This window comes from Physella acuta, unplaced genomic scaffold (genome assembly GCF_028476545.2).
Source record: "Physella acuta isolate Inbredline_101_S28 unplaced genomic scaffold, ASM2847654v3 ptg001046l, whole genome shotgun sequence".
Taxonomy (NCBI): Eukaryota; Metazoa; Mollusca; class Gastropoda; family Physidae; genus Physella; species Physella acuta.
In genome coordinates this window covers 250,320-268,325 of record NW_026732563.1, presented here as the reverse complement: position 1 = coordinate 268,325, position 18,006 = coordinate 250,320, and the positions used below count along the sequence as shown (strand labels likewise).

The window sequence follows — 18,006 nt, the reverse complement described above, 5'->3', positions numbered from 1 at the left end:
TTTTATCCTTGGTGTGTGGCCGTATGCTTTCGCCCACACCACACTAGTCTCGATTATAACTGTTTGCCTCGCATTACCTATGGCTGTGTGTCTCGTATATGGTTGTGTGTCTTGTCCTACCTATGACAATATACACTTCTTTACCTGTGGTTGTGTGCCTCACCTAATCTATGATCCTGTACCGTTTTATCTATGATTGTGTACCTTACCTTGCCTGTAATTGTGTGTTTAGCCTATGCTTGTGTGCCTTATCTTACGTATGAGTGAATGCTTTGCCTCCCCAATAATTGTGCACCTTGATTGTAAGCTATGATGTGTCTTATCTCACTTATGATTGATTGCATTGGCTTCCCCAAAAATTATGTACCTTGCCTTGCCTATGAGTGAATGCAATTCCTCTCCAATAATTGTGCGCTTTCATTGTAAGCTGTTTTTATGCCTTACCTCACTTATAATTGAATGCATTGCCTAGCCTGTAACGATGCGCTTTGCCTACCTAATGACTATACACCTTGCTACGCCAATAATTAAGTTGTATCGATTGCCCGGACCCAGGCCAAGTAGGTATCTGTTGCATGTTTACATTATTTTAATACGAATGCATTAATTGCATTAGGCGATCACACGCCCGATATGACCGATAATCAGATGCACAATTTTAGGTTAAAAGCTAACGTTAATCTAACAGTACTGGGTCAAAACCACCAAACATCTGCTTACAACTGACCAAGTTTTGGTATCAAATTTACGTAATCTAATCCTCTTAACAATTCTCAATATCCAGTAGTTCGATGCAACAAATACCCTCCATTTCGTTAACTTTGTACTATGTATTTTTTTAGTTTTAGAAAGTTGGGGAATTCTTTGTGGATTTGTTATAAGTATTTGTTCTATCACCCAAAACTACAATTCATATCTACTGTTTTCAGCTGGTTGGTTGTGCCTGTGGCGGATTTAAAGGGGTGGGGGATGCTAAAAGAGCTGCACCTTCCTTAATATTTTTTTAATTTTTTTTTGGAGAGGAGGGGGGAGGGGTCTAAATGTTTCCATGTTTGAATTACAAGCTTATTTCATTTTTTTTTTCAAAATATTAAACACATGCACACTCTCTACTATAAATATCAGCTATCATCACCTACTAACAAGAAACCTGTTTGTATAAAGTCAATGCATCCTAAAATATCATTGTGTGGACCAACGTCTGCTTAAGACAATAAAATGGGTTAATTTTCGAGTAAAAAAAAAACACAAACAGCATCCATTTTTTCATGGGCCTCATAAATGGATGACCCCTAACAGGATGGATAAGTTGTAGTTCCTAAATCGCATGTTGTGCTGGCTATTTTTAGTTAGGTCTTGTGTAGTCCCTCCATGTTTTTGACGATATAATACATGCAGTGTTTGGAATAATATTCATTTATGTTAGCATTCTGTGTCGTCGCCGTGAAATTATAAGGCAGTACAGCTACGAATCGACATTATATTTGCGTTTATTGTTTTTGATTTTTACTTCTTTATTTCTTGCTGTCCCTTGGGCTTTGCTGCTAGTTTTGTATAAAGAACAGACTAGGGTGATAATTTACGAAGAAGTGGTTCATAGCTGATTTTTATGTGTAATCAACCCGAACAAAAAAAAAAACAAATGTGGTGTGCATATGAAGGAAATAATTGCCTAATATTATGTTGATCGTTTAATAAAAGAAGTGAAGTGTTGTGAGAGATCATGTTATTACTTACTAGACTACCCGTTATCTAGTTAGATAACTGTGGGTTTTGGGGGTCATCCATAAATACATCACGTCTGTCACTTATCATTACAAAATAACCAGACTCCACATTCAAAAAGGCGTCAGACCTCAGACGTTTTTGTCTTTTAAAATCACTGACTTCGTCTGAGCATGGGTCTGACAACATAATCTTTTCATATGCTGAGGTCACAAAAACAGGTCAACTCTACTTCACCTGCCCAGTGTCCTCCCAACTCAGACATGTTTTTGTCTGTGAAAACACAGATTTTGGCTGAGCGAGGGTCTGACCACACTATCTCTTCATATGCTGTCGTCACATGTGAACTTTACACCTACCTAACACTACGTCACCCGCCCAGTGTTCCGCCAAGTCTCAGACAACATGTTTTATCTTTAAAAAAAAAAAGATTCCGGCCGAGCATGGCTCTGACGACACTATCCACGTTATATACTGAGGACAAAGAAACAGGTGAACTCTGCTTCACCTGCCCTGTGTCCCGCTAAGTTCCAATAGGCAAAGGCAACATTATCATTCACAACTAAAACCAAAAAAAAAAATTAAAATAAAAAAAAAACACTGGCATGTCTAAAACCCATGCCACGCGCATGGTAACCTAATGTGCTAACCTCTTAGCTATCTAGGCTCGTACTCTAGAGACGTTAATAACTTATATATTTTACTTCTAAGTGGCGTAACAATCTACGCGAATTAGCCCTAGAATTAGATCTAGAATTATTTCAAATTAAATGTATTGTATAATAAAATAAAAAGAAGTGTTAAAACATTGATAATAGTGTTGAAACGTAATAAAAATTGCAAAAGGACGTATCGTTAAAGTTATAGCCGACAGAAAATTAGTTTAAGAACGCGTTAAACATTTGAATCGGCAACAAAATCTTGGATTGAAGTCGCCATTTATTGTACTAAAAAGTAAACACATCATGTGACGTCACTATTCCCACAAAGTTTAGTCAATGTTTTAAAATTTTAAAATTAATGTGGTTAATTTGCCTATGAATAAATCAATAAATTAATTAACGTCTTTAAATAAATTTGTGATTAACAGTCTGTCTGAAAACAAAAATTGTTCTCTACCTACATACTATTTTACAGGTCTCCGTATAGCGTAGATCCTCTACAGTAGTCAATCAGACAAACAAATAAATATTCAAACATGTGAACAAACTCGAGTTTTAGTAGTATAGAGATTACGTGAATAGCAATGTGATAAACACATTTTTCTGTTGTATGCTAACATTTTTTAAATATTAAATACATAATGAAGAACCATACATTTTTTCTGAAATTTTTGTTAATATTTATTATGAAATGTAATAATAAAACTAACAGAATATAACATTGTAAGCTTGGAACTGTTATTTTAAAACTATAAAACTCTTATAACACATGTGAGTTTAACAAAACGTGAAATCAAATGCAATGAAATTGAGTCCCACAATGTCTGAAGCGACTTGATGTGCCAAATACAGATATTTCAAGTTTACCCCAGCATAAACCCATGAGCCCTCTTGCAACTCCACGACAGTACACATAAGAAATAGATTTAACTGCTCATGTTAAGTATATTTTTTTAGTTAAAATCAAACTCAATCAAACTCGTAATAACCATGTAGGCTAGAAGGAAAGTACGAATCCTTCTTTGCATGCAGCGAATAGTGTTGATCCTCGTCTAGTAAGCGCACAGGAAGTGTGCGATGACCATGTTCATGGTGATCAGGTGTACCAGACAGGTCATGGGCACCGCTGAGCCAGGCCACACTTCCATATCCGTGAATGCCTGGAAGTTCATCTCGCTTTCTCCTTTGACACACTCGTTGGCCTTGCAGTAGCCCAGCAGACAAGGGTAGCCCTCTTGGTATGGTCCGCCCATGACCTTACACTCCCCGTCCCCCAGGACATCCCGGCAACAGTGCATGCACATATCTCTAGTGTTGGAATCGCACGAGCACGTCTCCAGCTGAGCCCGCGGGTTGGAATTCAGGCTATGAATTTCACAGAAGCTCTGGCATCTGCCGTACCAACATCGGCCTTGGTCCTCGCACGTCGAGTTGTTCGGCAGAGCCCTGGGTAGGTCGCAGTTGTCGAAGCTGTAACCAGAGCAAAACGGTTGCTCGTAGCAGGGTGGTGATATGATACCCAAACACCGATGGGAACTAGGGGCGATACCACAGGTTTCGGTGCAGCACGGGTGGTTGAAGGGTGAACAAACGGCGCTCTCGCGGAACCTACACGACAGATCACAGCAGGGGTCGTCTTCAAGCTCCCCCGAGTCGCAGTCCTCGCCACCATCGGCTATACCGTTGCCACAGAATGTTTTAATCAGGTCCAATTGCTTGAAGCACCCACTGACTTTACTCTGACAAGACAAAAAGATGCATCTCTCATACAATAATAAATGCTGAAATTTAACTTACTTTACTCTAGAATACTAAAAACAAATGGTCCATTGTCATATTCAAAGTTGTTTTTTTTTGTTCCTTAAATAAAATGCTATTGCATAGACAAAATATAAATTTTGGAAGATAAAGAAAGGAAACAATTTGCATTCCAATTTATACGATGATTAAAGATTGTTTTTGATAGACAGCGTAGGTGGGCTTGCCAAACATGAGACAATCCTACCACGCCAGGTGGACGAAACTAGATAAAAGGAATAAAATAACAATAAAGACACACTTTCGTATTAAGGTGGCAGCCCGCTTTGATGGCAGAGACATGACTTAAAGGAAAGACATCCACCCTCCATGGACAATACAACTAGCACCAACAGTCAATAGTTATGCGTCGGTCACACCTTAGTGATCAGGTGACAAATTCTTATTTAAACAAAAAGCGATCATCGCGGAGCTAAGTTTGTCGTAGTGTGCATCAAACAAAGCAGTATTAGTGGAGATTACTCAGTTATTGCCTCTTTCGTTACCCCGCAGATAGGTTTTAGGACATTAGTTTCTGGTGAATTTATGTTTGCCATAAGAAGGCAAAGAGATTTGGAAATGTGAAATTAGGACATGTCGAGCAAGAGTTCACACAATATATGATCACATAGTATATGAGAGGTGTGATCATATTGATGTACCTGCCAGCAAAGAAACGTAAACGTTATGTTTGTGTTGATGATGCAATAAAAACAATAGTTTAACGTTACGATCCTGAAGACCCATTCACATTTTTGAAAAATATTTCGCGTGTTTTGAACCTTAATGTTGTATAACTACCATTACTTTATTTGTTTCATACATTATCATTTATTACAACATTCAGGCTAAAGGAGTAAGTTTGTTATAATTTTTACTTTTTCGAATCAAATGCTACGACAAAGTTTAATAAATCTTTTGATTGTCTGTTAGGTTTAACATATTCATTTTATTCATGTGACCTACTTAGGTCGAGTCAGGTTCCATTTTTATTTTGACATTGTATAATTCCTTATATGGAGTGGTTGTGCAACAACCGGGGTTTTTCCACTGACTTATTAAGGGGTCTAAGACATAGAAATTTTCCATTAAGATCTGATTGAATGATTCTGGTCAGATGACTACCCCATAGCTCAATGGCTAGGATCTCGGCGCGCAACGGCGGCGGCCGAGGGTCGAATACTCGGTGAGAAACTGAGTAGAGTCTATGGTGTCTAGTGGTCTAGTGGCTTAGAAACTCGGCTTGCTGCCGAGTAATGTGGCATAGTGGTTAGGAACACCACTAGTGGCCTAGTGGTTAGAACCACGTAAAGTGTCACACCATAGGAAACACAACCAGCACGAGAACAGTAGCTCAAGTGGCCTTGAGTGATCTGTGAGTCTCCATTTGAGACTTGTCGCAGGCAGTTTTACCTTGATCAGGCAGCCGTCCATATTGTCCGGCTATAGACTCTGACCATTTGAACGTGAGAGAACTTAAGTCCTGTGTGTGCTACGCTTTCTTAAGTTGATTTAGTCTTCTAGTATAATATTACTTGTCGCCAAGTAATTCTTGAAGCTATAGCAGTGTTGTGTGGCCTGTGGCTATTCTTTTAGGCAGTGTAGAAATCTGTGATAGTGTTTTTTCCTACACTCTGTAAGTTGGGTTTTGATATTTTATACATTAAATATTCTATCTAGTTTAACCTTGTGTTCTACCACAACTGTGTTCGCTTATTAAAGGTTGTATGTAGATTGGATGAGTGTTAATTACAATAGTATCACTAGTTTCCCTAGACATCGAATTCGAGCCCTAGTGTGCCGTTGTGTTAGTGTTCATCCATTTAGGCCGTGAGGCATTTGCATATGACCCCGAAAAAAGAATCCGGGGACGTTCACCTTCTATCTGGCTGATAGATAGGGGACGTTACAAAGTGGGGGCTCGCCGAGATTTAATCTGTCGTTCCAGTTGTTGGTTATATCAGTAAGCACTAAGTTTAGTTTGATTTGGTTGTTTTTCTATCCAGTGCGCCGTGTTCTTACAGCGCGCGCAAGCCTAGTGGTATCTAGGTCAACAGCCAGACGTGTCACGATAAGAGGTCAAGTACACGGCCCAACGCTCAGTGTTAAGTTAGTGAATCTAGGCTTGTTGTGTTTTTGAAAGTTAGTGTTATGGAGTCTTTTTTGGCTAATCCCACTTTTGAGGAGGTCGAGAAGTTGAGTAGAAAAGTTTTGATTAGTCTTGTTAAGGAATTGAAATTGGATTATTCTGTTACGCAGAAGTCAGAGGTGTTGAGAGATAAAATTGTTGTTCATTTTATTAATGAAGGGGTATTTGATGAAAGTTTGTTGGCTGGTGTGTTACTCCGTGAGGAGAAAGTTGCTTTAGAGAAGGCATTAAAAGAACAGGAGTTAGAGGTTAAAATTGCTTTAGATAGGAGGAGGTTGGAATCAGAATTTGGTCAAGTTAGTGATGTTACTTCTCTGGTAGATCCAAAAAAGTTGTCGGTGGGGCAAGTGATTGCCAAATTTGGGAAATTAGTGCCTAAATTTGATGAAACAGATTTGGTCGTTTTCTTTAACTCGTTTGAGAGTTTAGCGAAGACATGTGAATGGCCCGAAACTTCCATTACTGCTTTATTGAGCTCGGTCCTTACTGGGAAAGCTGCAAAAACATACCAGGCACTCTCTCACGACGTTCAAAATAACTATAGGTTGGTCAAAACTGCCATTTTGAAGGCCTACGAGCTGACGCCTGAGGCCTATCGGACAAAATTCCGAACACTCCGCAAGTTACCCACTCAATCATATGTGGAATTTCTCTTTGAAAAGGAGAAAATATTTTCAAGGTGGCTACACTCGGAGGAAGTTTCTGAGTTTGAGAAACTCAGGTCACTTATCCTAAGGGAAGAATTCCTATCGTCCCTGCCTGAAGAGATACGACTACACATACTGGATAACAAGATAATTGACATCCGGAAGGCTGCTGAGTCGGCTGACACATATATGTTGGTGCATAAGAAACCACCAGTGTCAGGAAACCGCCTCAACCCCGTGCTTCCCCTTTTTGGCAGCAATCCTCCTGTTGACCAACACTTGAAGGCATCACGGTCCAGAGAGAAATCAAGATCAACTCTCAATCGTCGAGCAGTATGCCAGTTCTGCAAAAGACCTGGTCATCTTGTCAAGGACTGTTACAAACGTCGTCAATATAACAGAGAGGTGGTGCGTACTTCTGCGCACTATGCTCTATCCCCTCAAGCAGCCAGTTCAACTATGAACTCTAGAATTCTAAAGGACTCTAACCCTAAGTGTCCGCAAGAAGGTAGTCAAATCTCCACACATTATGTGCAGTCACATTTTGACTGTTCTCGCCACCATCCAGTTTCTTCCGAGTCTACCGATCTCGAGGGATCGAGAAAAGTTGACTTTTCATCTTTTATTGCCGAAGCCATCATTAGCAAACCAGGTGATCCGTTGTCTCAGCGGAATATCACCGTCCTAAGAGACACAGGAGCGTCACAATCACTTCTTTTGAAAAGTTCAATGGACATTACACCTGAAACGAACACCGGAAGGATTTCCATTATCCAGGGAGTAGGGACAAAATCTACTGTCGTCCCTTTACACAAGCTTGCCCTGAAACATCATCTCGTCGAAGGTGAGGTCATTTTAGGTGTGATAGATAGTATTCCTGTCCCAGGAGTACACCTTTTTCTAGGGAATGACCTTGCGGGAAGCAAAGTATACCCCTGTACGGTTTCAGACCCTTTGTCAACAGTTCCAGATAATGATAATGAACTGTATCCTGCATGCGCGGTGACAAGAAGCCAAACCAAACAATTGGCTGACACAACGTCTGAACCACACCTACCATCATCGTCAAGAAATTCGACTCCCAAACTGGAGTCTATGCTTCCAGAAAACACAAGCCTGGGCTTACCCCTGAGAATATCTCAGGAAGACATCATTAAAGCTCAACAAGTCGACGCGGAACTCAAAGCAACGGTCGAAAAATCTCTCTCATCTGACGATGGAGAATATTTCTCCGAGAACGGCCTCTTCTTTCGTCGCGCTCTACCAGTGAATGCCTCACCAGCCGAACCATGGTTGGGTAAAAACCAGCTGTGGGTCCCTCCACCTTATCGGCATGAAATACTTAAGCTGGCACATGACCATCCAATGTCAGCGCACCCAGGAGTCTCTAAAACGACGGCGAAGATCAAAGAACTGTTCTTTTGGCCCAAAATGAGAAATGATGTGTCGCGTTACTGTAAAAGTTGCACAAACTGTCAGTTGGCCGGAAAGCCAAACCAGACAATTCCTAAGGCCCCTTTGAGTCCGATTCCTGTATTAGAAGAACCTTTTTCTAAAATCGTCATGGACTGTGTAGGTCCCTTGCCTAAAACCAAGGCGGGCAACGAGTACCTACTTACCTTTATGTGTTCAAGTACCCGTTTTCCCGAGGCGATTCCCTTACGGAACATTAAGGCAAAGACTGTAGTCAGAGCCATGACCCGGTTCTTCACTACCTTTGGATTACCTAGAATCGTGCAAACAGATCAAGGCAGCAACTTCACCAGTCACCATTTTCAGGAAGCACTAGCCAAGCTAGGCGTTACCCACATCACCAGCTCAGCCTACCACCCTCAGTCTCAAGGCGTACTTGAGAGGTTCCACCAAACCCTCAAAACCATGCTAAGAACGTTCGCTAACACTAACACCCAATGGGATGAGACTGTTCCTTGGATTATTTTCGCTGCGAGGGACTGTGTCCAGGACTCTTTAGGCTACTCTCCTTTTCAACTTGTGTTTGGACATTCTGTCCGTGGTCCCCTGAAGCTGATACACGAACGGTGGACAGGTACCAGCGTTCATCCTGTGGAAAACTTTGATGATTTTCACGTTCGACTGAAAGCCGTGTGCGAAATGGCTCACAAGAACTTAAGAAAGGCCCAAGTGAGAATGAAAGGACTGTATGATAAGAGTTCTTGTAAACGAACATTCAATCCAGGCGACAAAGTTCTTGTGCTAGTGCCTAATCTGAACAATGCGTTATCCTTGAGATATTGTGGACCCTTTACTGTACATTCGAAATTAAGTGATTTGAACTATGTTGTCAATACGCCCGACAGAAGAAAGAAACAGACAGTGTATCATGTTAATTCACTGAAAAAGTATTATGATAATTGTAACAATTTTCATTCCACAGCTAAAATTACTTTACCTGTATGTTCAAATGTTTCTGATGATGTGATACATGATAAATTGAAAGCCCCAAAATTGGTAAATTCTTCCTTTTTAGATAATTTGAATGTCCACCTTATGCATTTGTCCACAGAGGAAAGCCATAGATTGTCTCAGTTATTTGAGACATTTCCCTCTATTTTTGGGGATGTCCCCAAAGAAGCGAAGGTTCCACCTCATGATGTAGACATAGGTGACGCAAAACCCATCAAACAACACCCCTATAGAGTTAACCCGGAAAAAGCTGCTTTGATAAAAGATGAAATTGATTATATGCTCAAGAATGATATCATTGAGCCCAGTTTCAGCAACTGGAGTTCCCCATGTCTCCTAGTACCGAAAGACGGTGGATCTTTCAGGTTTGTGACCGACTTTAGGAAGGTAAATGCGCTCACCAAAGCTGATTCCTATCCATTACCACGGATAGAAGACGTTATTGATAAAGTTGGTCAGGCTAAGATAATTTCCAAAATTGATTTACTTTCAGGATACTGGCAAATCCCCTTATCTGACCGTGCAAAAGAAATATCTGCTTTTGTAACCCCTAATGGTTTTTATAGATACAAACGTATGCCCTTTGGTATGCGAAATGCTGGTCAAACTTTCCAGAGGGTCATTAACTCTGTCATTGCTGACATAGACCAATGTGAGGCCTACATAGATGATATAGTTGTATTTTCTAATACTTTTGAAGAACATATTGTTCAGTTGACTAACCTTTTTAGAAAATTGTCTGAAGTGAATTTTACTGTAAACTTACATAAAAGTGATTTCTGTAGAGCTTCAATTACCTATTTGGGTTACCAAGTGGGAACGAACCAAGTTCGGCCCATTGAAGCTAAAGTAGATGCTATTGTAAGGTTACCACCTCCCAAAAATTGTAAAGAGATCAAAAAGTTCCTTGGGATGGCTGGTTACTATAGGCGGTTCTGTCAAAACTTTTCAGCTATTGCTGAACCTCTTACTGCATTATTGAAAAAGGGTGTTGAGTTTGAATGGTCAAATAAATGTCAAGAAGCTTTTTTAACCATTAAGTCATTTTTATCTAATGCTCCTGTTATGGCTGCACCAAATTTCAGCAAGCCCTTTAAACTTGCCATTGATGCTAGCAACTTAGCCATTGGCTCAGTCCTATTTCAAGAAGACAACATGGGAATTGACCATCCCATTGCCTTTTTTTCCAGGAAGTTAAATGAGAACCAAAAGAATTACTCTACTATTGAAAAAGAAGCTTTAGCTTTGGTTTTGTCATTACAACATTTTGAAGTCTATGTCTCTTCTTCAACCAATCCAGTCAGAGTGTTTTCTGACCATGATCCCCTGAAATTTACCTCTAAGTTAGGACAGACAAATCAAAGAATATTGAGATGGTGTTTATATTTCCAAAATTTTAATCTGGAAATTTCACACATTAAGGGTAGTGATAATGTTGTGGCTGATTGTTTGTCAAGGATGTAAAATCTTATTGCACACATTGATCATGTGACATGTTTTGTGGTTCATTAAGACCATACACTAGTGTTGTGTTTTCACATGAAAATGAGTGGTATGATTTTTGATTTTTACAAAATTCCAATTCTATTGAATATTTTGTTTATTTTCAGGTGAACCTTAATTAAAGGTGGTTTTTGATTCTATGTAATCTTTTATAATAAAATGTCTCAGATGACTCAATTGATATTGTAGCTAGTCATTGAAATAAAGGTCTTACCCTGGCGGGTTTACCACTTTTAATATCCACATGGAAATATTGTAATACCCTTTTTTGAGGGATTTTGATGTATAATTACCTTTTGAAGGGTTACTTCCCTTTCACCAATTGTAAAAGTTGGAGTTACTTCCCTTTTATGTTCAGGGATATTTTCATCTGGTATTATGATTTTGATTGCCTACATTTGTAAAACATTTTTTTTATTTCATTGCCAGATTGGTTCCTTATGTATGTTTTTGTGGAACCTATCTGTCACTTCCAAAAAGGGAGGGGATGTGACCTACTTAGGTCGAGTCAGGTTCCATTTTTATTTTGATATTGTATAATTCCTTATATGGAGTGGTTGTGCAACAACCGGGGTTTTTCCACTGACTTATTAAGGGGTCTAAGACATAGAAATTTTCCATTAAGATCTGATTGAATGATTCTGGTCAGATGACTACCCCATAGCTCAATGGCTAGGATCTCGGCGCGCCACGGCGGCGGCCGAGGGTCGAATACTCGGTGAGAAACTGAGTAGAGTCTATGGTGTCTAGTGGTCTAGTGGCTTAGAAACTCGGCTTGCTGCCGAGTAATGTGGCATAGTGGTTAGGAACACCACTAGTGGCCTAGTGGTTAGAACCACGTAAAGTGTCACACCATAGGAAACACAACCAGCACGAGAACAGTAGCTCAAGTGGCCTTGAGTGATCTGTGAGTCTCCATTTGAGACTTGTCGCAGGCAGTTTTACCTTGATCAGGCAGCCGTCCATATTGTCCGGCTATAGACTCTGACCATTTGAACGTGAGAGAACTTAAGTCCTGTGTGTGCTACGCTTTCTTAAGTTGATTTAGTCTTCTAGTATAATATTACTTGTCGCCAAGTAATTCTTGAAGCTATAGCAGTGTTGTGTGGCCTGTGGCTATTCTTTTAGGCAGTGTAGAAATCTGTGATAGTGTTTTTTCCTACACTCTGTAAGTTGGGTTTTGATATTTTATACATTAAATATTCTATCTAGTTTAACCTTGTGTTCTACCACAACTGTGTTCGCTTATTAAAGGTTGTATGTAGATTGGATGAGTGTTAATTACAATAGTATCACTAGTTTCCCTAGACATCGAATTCGAGCCCTAGTGTGCCGTTGTGTTAGTGTTCATCCATTTAGGCCGTGAGGCATTTGCATATGACCCCGAAAAAAGAATCCGGGGACGTTCACCTTCTATCTGGCTGATAGATAGGGGACGTTACATTCACAATTATTGTGCGTAAAAAAGTAAACAAACCCTTATTAACAGTCAATTTAAAAAAAGTTCAAATCAACTAAAATCATCGTACATACTATTAAAATTTCGCTGTGAGATATTTTGTCTGAGATATTTTGTCTGAGATCATTTGTCCATGATATCATTTGTCCTGATATATTTTGTCCTAGTATCTTTTGTCCGTGAGATCATTTGTCCTTGAGATCATTTGTCCTGAGATCATTTGTCCTGAGATCATTTGTCCGTGAGATATTTTGTCTGAGATCATTTGTCCGTGAGATATTTTGTCTGAGATATTTTGTCTGAGATCATTTGTCTTGAGATAATTTGTCATGGAAACGAAATGAAGATAATACTCCCCCACCCCTACACCACCCGTTTCCTTAAAAAACATCCATATACAAAATTAGACATCAAATTTTTACCATTAATATCAGTGTAATAGACTGTATTAAACATCAAATTTTACCTTTAATATCTGTGTAATAGACTGTATTAAACATCAAATTTTTTACCATTAATATCTGTGTAATATACTGCATTAAACATCAAATATGTGACCATTAATATCTGTGTAATAGACTGTATAAAACATCAAATATTTTACCATTAATTTCTGTGTAATATACTGTATTAAACATCAACTATTTTACCTGTAATATCTGTGTAATAGACTTTATCGAGCACGGTGAAAACGTCCCGCCATTTCGGTCGTTGACGCTGCCGGCATTAGCCCACATGAGATATTTCCCGCCATCTTTACTGCTCGGGCTGCAGGTGGGGTTGTCGGCTAGGTCGTGGTTGCTTCCCCAGTTGTGCCCAATCTCGTGGGCCACTACCAAAGCATATTTCTGGAAGTAAGTTCAAAGAAATTATATATATATATATATATATATATATATATATATATATATATATATATATATATATATATACTAGCTGCATCCCGTGCTCCGCCACGGTAAATCTTTTTAAAATATACCAACTTTGGAACAGAACAGAACAAAACAAACAAAAACACAACACAAACACAAACCAACCACAACCACAACACAACCACATTACAACCACAACACAATCACAACACAACCACAACCACAACACAACCACAAAACAACCACAACACAACCACAACACAACCACAACACAACCACAACACAACCACAACCACAACACACGGTAAATCTTTTTTAAATGTACCAAGTTGGGAACAGAACAAAACTAAATACAACACAAACGAACGCAAAGAAAAAACAAAAACGAAAAAACAAACACAACACTCAACATAAACTCAATTTAAATGTAATCATAAAGGCATATTGCTCACAGTCTATCCCGTAGCGCCAAATCGCGCCCTTTCCGAGCGCCGACGGAAAATTTCGATTTACACCCTCCCACCTCCCTCAAACTTTCGATTTCCACCCTCCCCCCCCCCTCTTGCTACGCCTCTGTTATAAAACCCCTAGCTTTTCCGCAAATAAATTAAAGGCAGTATTTAGAATATCCGTGTTTTACCGACCATATTGCACTTTATAAATTCATGCATTTTTTTCAGTACTTTTAAAAATTTACAATAAAGTTTCATGACTAAAACCATTGCGCACCTAATGAACGTGATGACTTAATATAGTAATGGAGAATAGTTGATTAAAAATTATAATTAGTAAACAGTACATTCAGTGAATAAAATAAATAAAAGATAGCCTTTTATCGATCAATGCTAATAATAATATTCCAACAATAATGTACTCTTACACGTCTGCATAATTTGCATTCACATTTTGCTATTACGTTTGTTATTATTTAATTATTTTAGTATATTTAAAAACGTATTAGTATAAAGGTTAGTTTTTTTTTAATATATTTGTTCTACTTAATTAATGACGCAAGCCTTTAGAACGCCACATAGTATCCCAATACAATACCATTGGACTTCGGTTTTAAATTCGCATAAATATTATTATTACGGTAATTTTAAATCGCTGTACTAGAGGCATATGCAATATTTTAGAATTTTATTGACGGTTATGTTCGTTACCCCACATACTTTTTAACTTTACTTACGCTCAGTGGAATAACCATCCCGCCGTTGCCTAAGAAGGTGCTATACCCAACATTCTTTGAGTTGGCGGCACTTCCTCCACATATTCCATTGGACCATTCTTTTGAGATGTCTTCAGCTGTGGCAGCTAAACCGAGCAAACCGTTCAAATACCTTTGCGTCGTCAGGTGTCCAAGGCAGTATTCACTAAACATATTTTGAAACGACATGTAGTAAACCACCTTTTCCGGAACGACTTCGATGTTCGGTTGATTATAGTGCTGCGTTTGTGAGATGGTGAAGTTTGTATGGATGAGAAACTTGCGCACAGATAAATTTAACCTTGGGAGTTCTCCGAATACGGTCGAGTTATAGATCCTGTTTGCGGTTTGGTATACAGAGATCAAGATGCCTATCATTCGTGGAACGCTGTTCTCCCCAACACCGCGAAAGGCAAGGTAGTCCACGACGGCTAGCAGATCGCACGCCAAGACTTCATTGGGATCCGGTTGCGTTGCTCTGGATTTTATTTTTTTCCTAGATTGTCTTGCCTTGCTCGATCTTTTAGAAAACGATTTTCGTTTTTGTTGTTCTGAAATTCTGGAATTGTTTGGATTGTTGGTGCTCGGGAAGGAAAACTCACGACAAAATGGCTGCATGGTGCCCCCCTCAGTTGTATTCATATCCTCTCGTAGATCGAGATTGCTAAACAAAACCACTAACTGGGAATTTGCCTTAGGTTCATGAAAGCCTAGCGGCTCAATACTGTAGGTTATTTCTTTAGTGAATATCCGAGCAATCCAAATACCGTCAGCAAAAGCTGCGTCTACGACCGCCTCTGGATCAGGGTGAAGAAATCCGTGGTAAAAATTGTTTTTGTCCACAGGGTGGGGGGTTTGCACGCCTTTGGAATCTTCCAGACTGACAGAGAATTGTGGATGTAGAACAGGTGAGCCAGGTGTCAAATGCAGGGCAAAAGACCGACCCAGGCCGGAAAAATTTACAATTTTTAAAATTTCCTTGTTGCTATTTCTATCTCTTTTGGAACGGACTTGGAACATATCCGGACTTAAAATTGAAAACTTTTTGAATTTTGAATGAAGAAATGAATTGGTCGAATGGTACAAGTTGATATGGAGAGAAATAAAGAAGATTATATTTCCATTTATATTCATTATGACACAGGGGTCTTTGACATGCAGAGCAATGCCAACGCTGGGGAAAAATTAATGGACGTTATGTATTTTAACTTTTTAAACATATGTACCTAATTTTTTGATTTAATATCAATAATTTATCAATTCTTATTGTTATTATTAACACTTACACTAGAACTAACACTCGAGCTAAACCTAGCACAGTTATTGACCAAAACAAAAACGACTTTATTCAATTGGTTTTTTTAAATACGAAGATGAGTTATTGACATCAAACTGTGTTGGCTCGATACTCCAATTTTATAGTTATTGATGTGTAGGACTGGCGAGTATTTAACGAGATAATTATTGCGGACATGGATAAACTAAACGTTTGATCGGCTATTTTTTCTAGAGCACTCTTTTTTTTTCTACTACAGCCTTCCTATAAATTTTTTCTTTGTGGTTTTTGAATAAGTTTTTTTTTATTTGATAATGCTTTTCGGTTAAGCCAAATGTTATTTTAAAAAGAAATAATTTAATCAGTAATTTTTTTGTATTTTCATTGTACTTATACTAAGTGTAGAGAAAACAGCTATCGCTTTTTATTTTTATTTCTTGTAATTACCTAAAATCTTGCAAACGAAAATAATCTTTATTTTAAAAATGTAACACAAATAAAGACGTAATTTAGTTTTTAAGAAATTTTTATATTCAAACTCCTAGAAATTTAAAATATGTGTACTATATATTTCATTTCTGTATTTTTGACACCCAGGGACAGGTTGGGAAATACAAACTTTATTTTACTATAGAATTCAATACGCCGTTACCCTAGGCCAGGGGTCTCCAAACTACGGCCCGCGGGCCGCATCCGGCCCGCGAGGTCCTCTCATCCGGCCCGCGGAGTTATTTTTGTCCACGGAAAAACGTTTGTTGGTGATGTTTGAGGAACTTTGCCCAGAAAAATCGAAGACATGCCTGGAAGAAATTGGCCCCCGAACTGAAATTTGATAGTAAATGCGGCCCTCGGACTGAAAAGTTTGGAGACCCCTGCCCTAGGCTATAGTCTACGCTTAAATTTGTTTATTAGTGATAGATGAAAGGGTGTCGCCTTTTTCTTCTTTATAGTTATTTATTAACATTTATTTAATATTTTGATCTTTTTGGATACTTGATATGATATTTACTTAAAGTTCAGTGGATAATTATCATCGTTTCCTGTTCGTGCCCATGACACATGGGGCAGATGAAGTAGAGTCCACCTGCTTCAAAGACCTAGGCATGTGAAAGAATAGTAGGGTCAGCTCTTTGCCCAGCCGCCTTTGTTTCCCTAACTTGAGTTAGGTACCCATCAGAGCGGCCTAGCTCTCTACCGCCTTACGGAAAATGAGTTGATGTCATTCTTAAATACAAAATAGCATACCAATGTAATTTTCGACTACATTTCTAGATCTAGAGCTAGATTAGAGTCAAAATGTTATCTTGTTTAGTGCTGTTTTCTTGATACTCTCATTATTTTAGTCAAATTAAAAACTATTAAATTTTCTTTAACAATTTCAAAATTAATATAAAAGTATGTTACAATCTTACGTTATACTCGTTTCAAGGGTAATTTCGGTAAAAATGTCTTACATTTTATGTGTTAAACGTTTCTCACAATAGAATATCCAACTTTTTAACTTCTTCGTTTCTGCGTCGTTTAATTTTGATCAAAAATTGTTCGCACTGCTTCGCACTAGATCTATTACTTCCACAACTGGGCCTTTTATTTGTGGTTAGACTTTCTTTTAGACATTTAGCTGCGAAGGAAGGGAGAGGAAATTTAAGTCTTTGGAAAATAGAACTTGTATATCTCGTTCTCTCTCGCATAAAATTCGAAATCAAGTTAGCCAGGAAGAAAGATAAATTTTCGAACTAAATTGTTTTGCACCTGATTTCCATTGCTAACATGACGCTATTATGTCTAGGCCTAACTTTAAAATACCAAGAGTTCCCAAAATGCAAGGATTATAAATTTTGTACTAATAAAAGATTCAAATTAAGTACTGGTACTAGAACTAGGCTATCAATGTTATGGTAATATTGTAACTACGTTTAGGACGATTTCATTCGGATTCTAATAAATGATAACTACATCTACTTATCTTTAAAAACAAATCACAATTTAACGTAGGCTATATTCCCACGTTTTCTTTAACTTGCTTTCTCTGTTTGTTTGTTTGTCTTTCCAATCAAATCTTGCGATCGAAATTTCTGGCACTTCCCAGTTAGCTAGCGCGCTGAAATTTTCAGGGAAGCTTTCTTTTGGATGACCATAGAATATGCAACTGTTATTATTACTAAATTGATCAATGGAAACATTTTATAGAGCATTTTAGACCGCTATATAATCTATATATATAGTTCTCCTCTGCGAGCCATTAGAAAAAAACCAGCGACGCGTAGCTAGCCTCTCTCTTGCCG

The 18,006-nt window shown here is 38.5% G+C and overlaps 1 protein-coding gene across 2 annotated transcripts; it reads right to left on the bottom strand.

The window, feature by feature from the left end:
- Window positions 1-3,072: 3,072 nt before the first annotated feature.
- On the bottom strand, window positions 3,073-17,213 carry LOC131954992 (ADAM 17-like protease). 2 transcript variants are annotated; one of them, XM_059318865.1, is made up of 4 exons: window positions 17,176-17,213; window positions 14,428-15,619; window positions 13,017-13,214; window positions 3,073-4,126 (listed from the first exon to the last, which is right to left on the bottom strand). In XM_059318865.1, exons 2-4 carry the CDS (start codon window positions 15,577-15,579, stop codon window positions 3,440-3,442), a joined length of 2,037 nt encoding a protein of 678 aa, XP_059174848.1. In that variant the 5' UTR covers window positions 15,580-15,619; window positions 17,176-17,213; the 3' UTR covers window positions 3,073-3,439. The 2 variants fall into 2 exon arrangements, with proteins under 2 accessions (XP_059174848.1, XP_059174847.1); XM_059318864.1 differs by having other exon boundaries at window positions 17,134-17,206.
- Window positions 17,214-18,006: the final 793 nt, after the last annotated feature.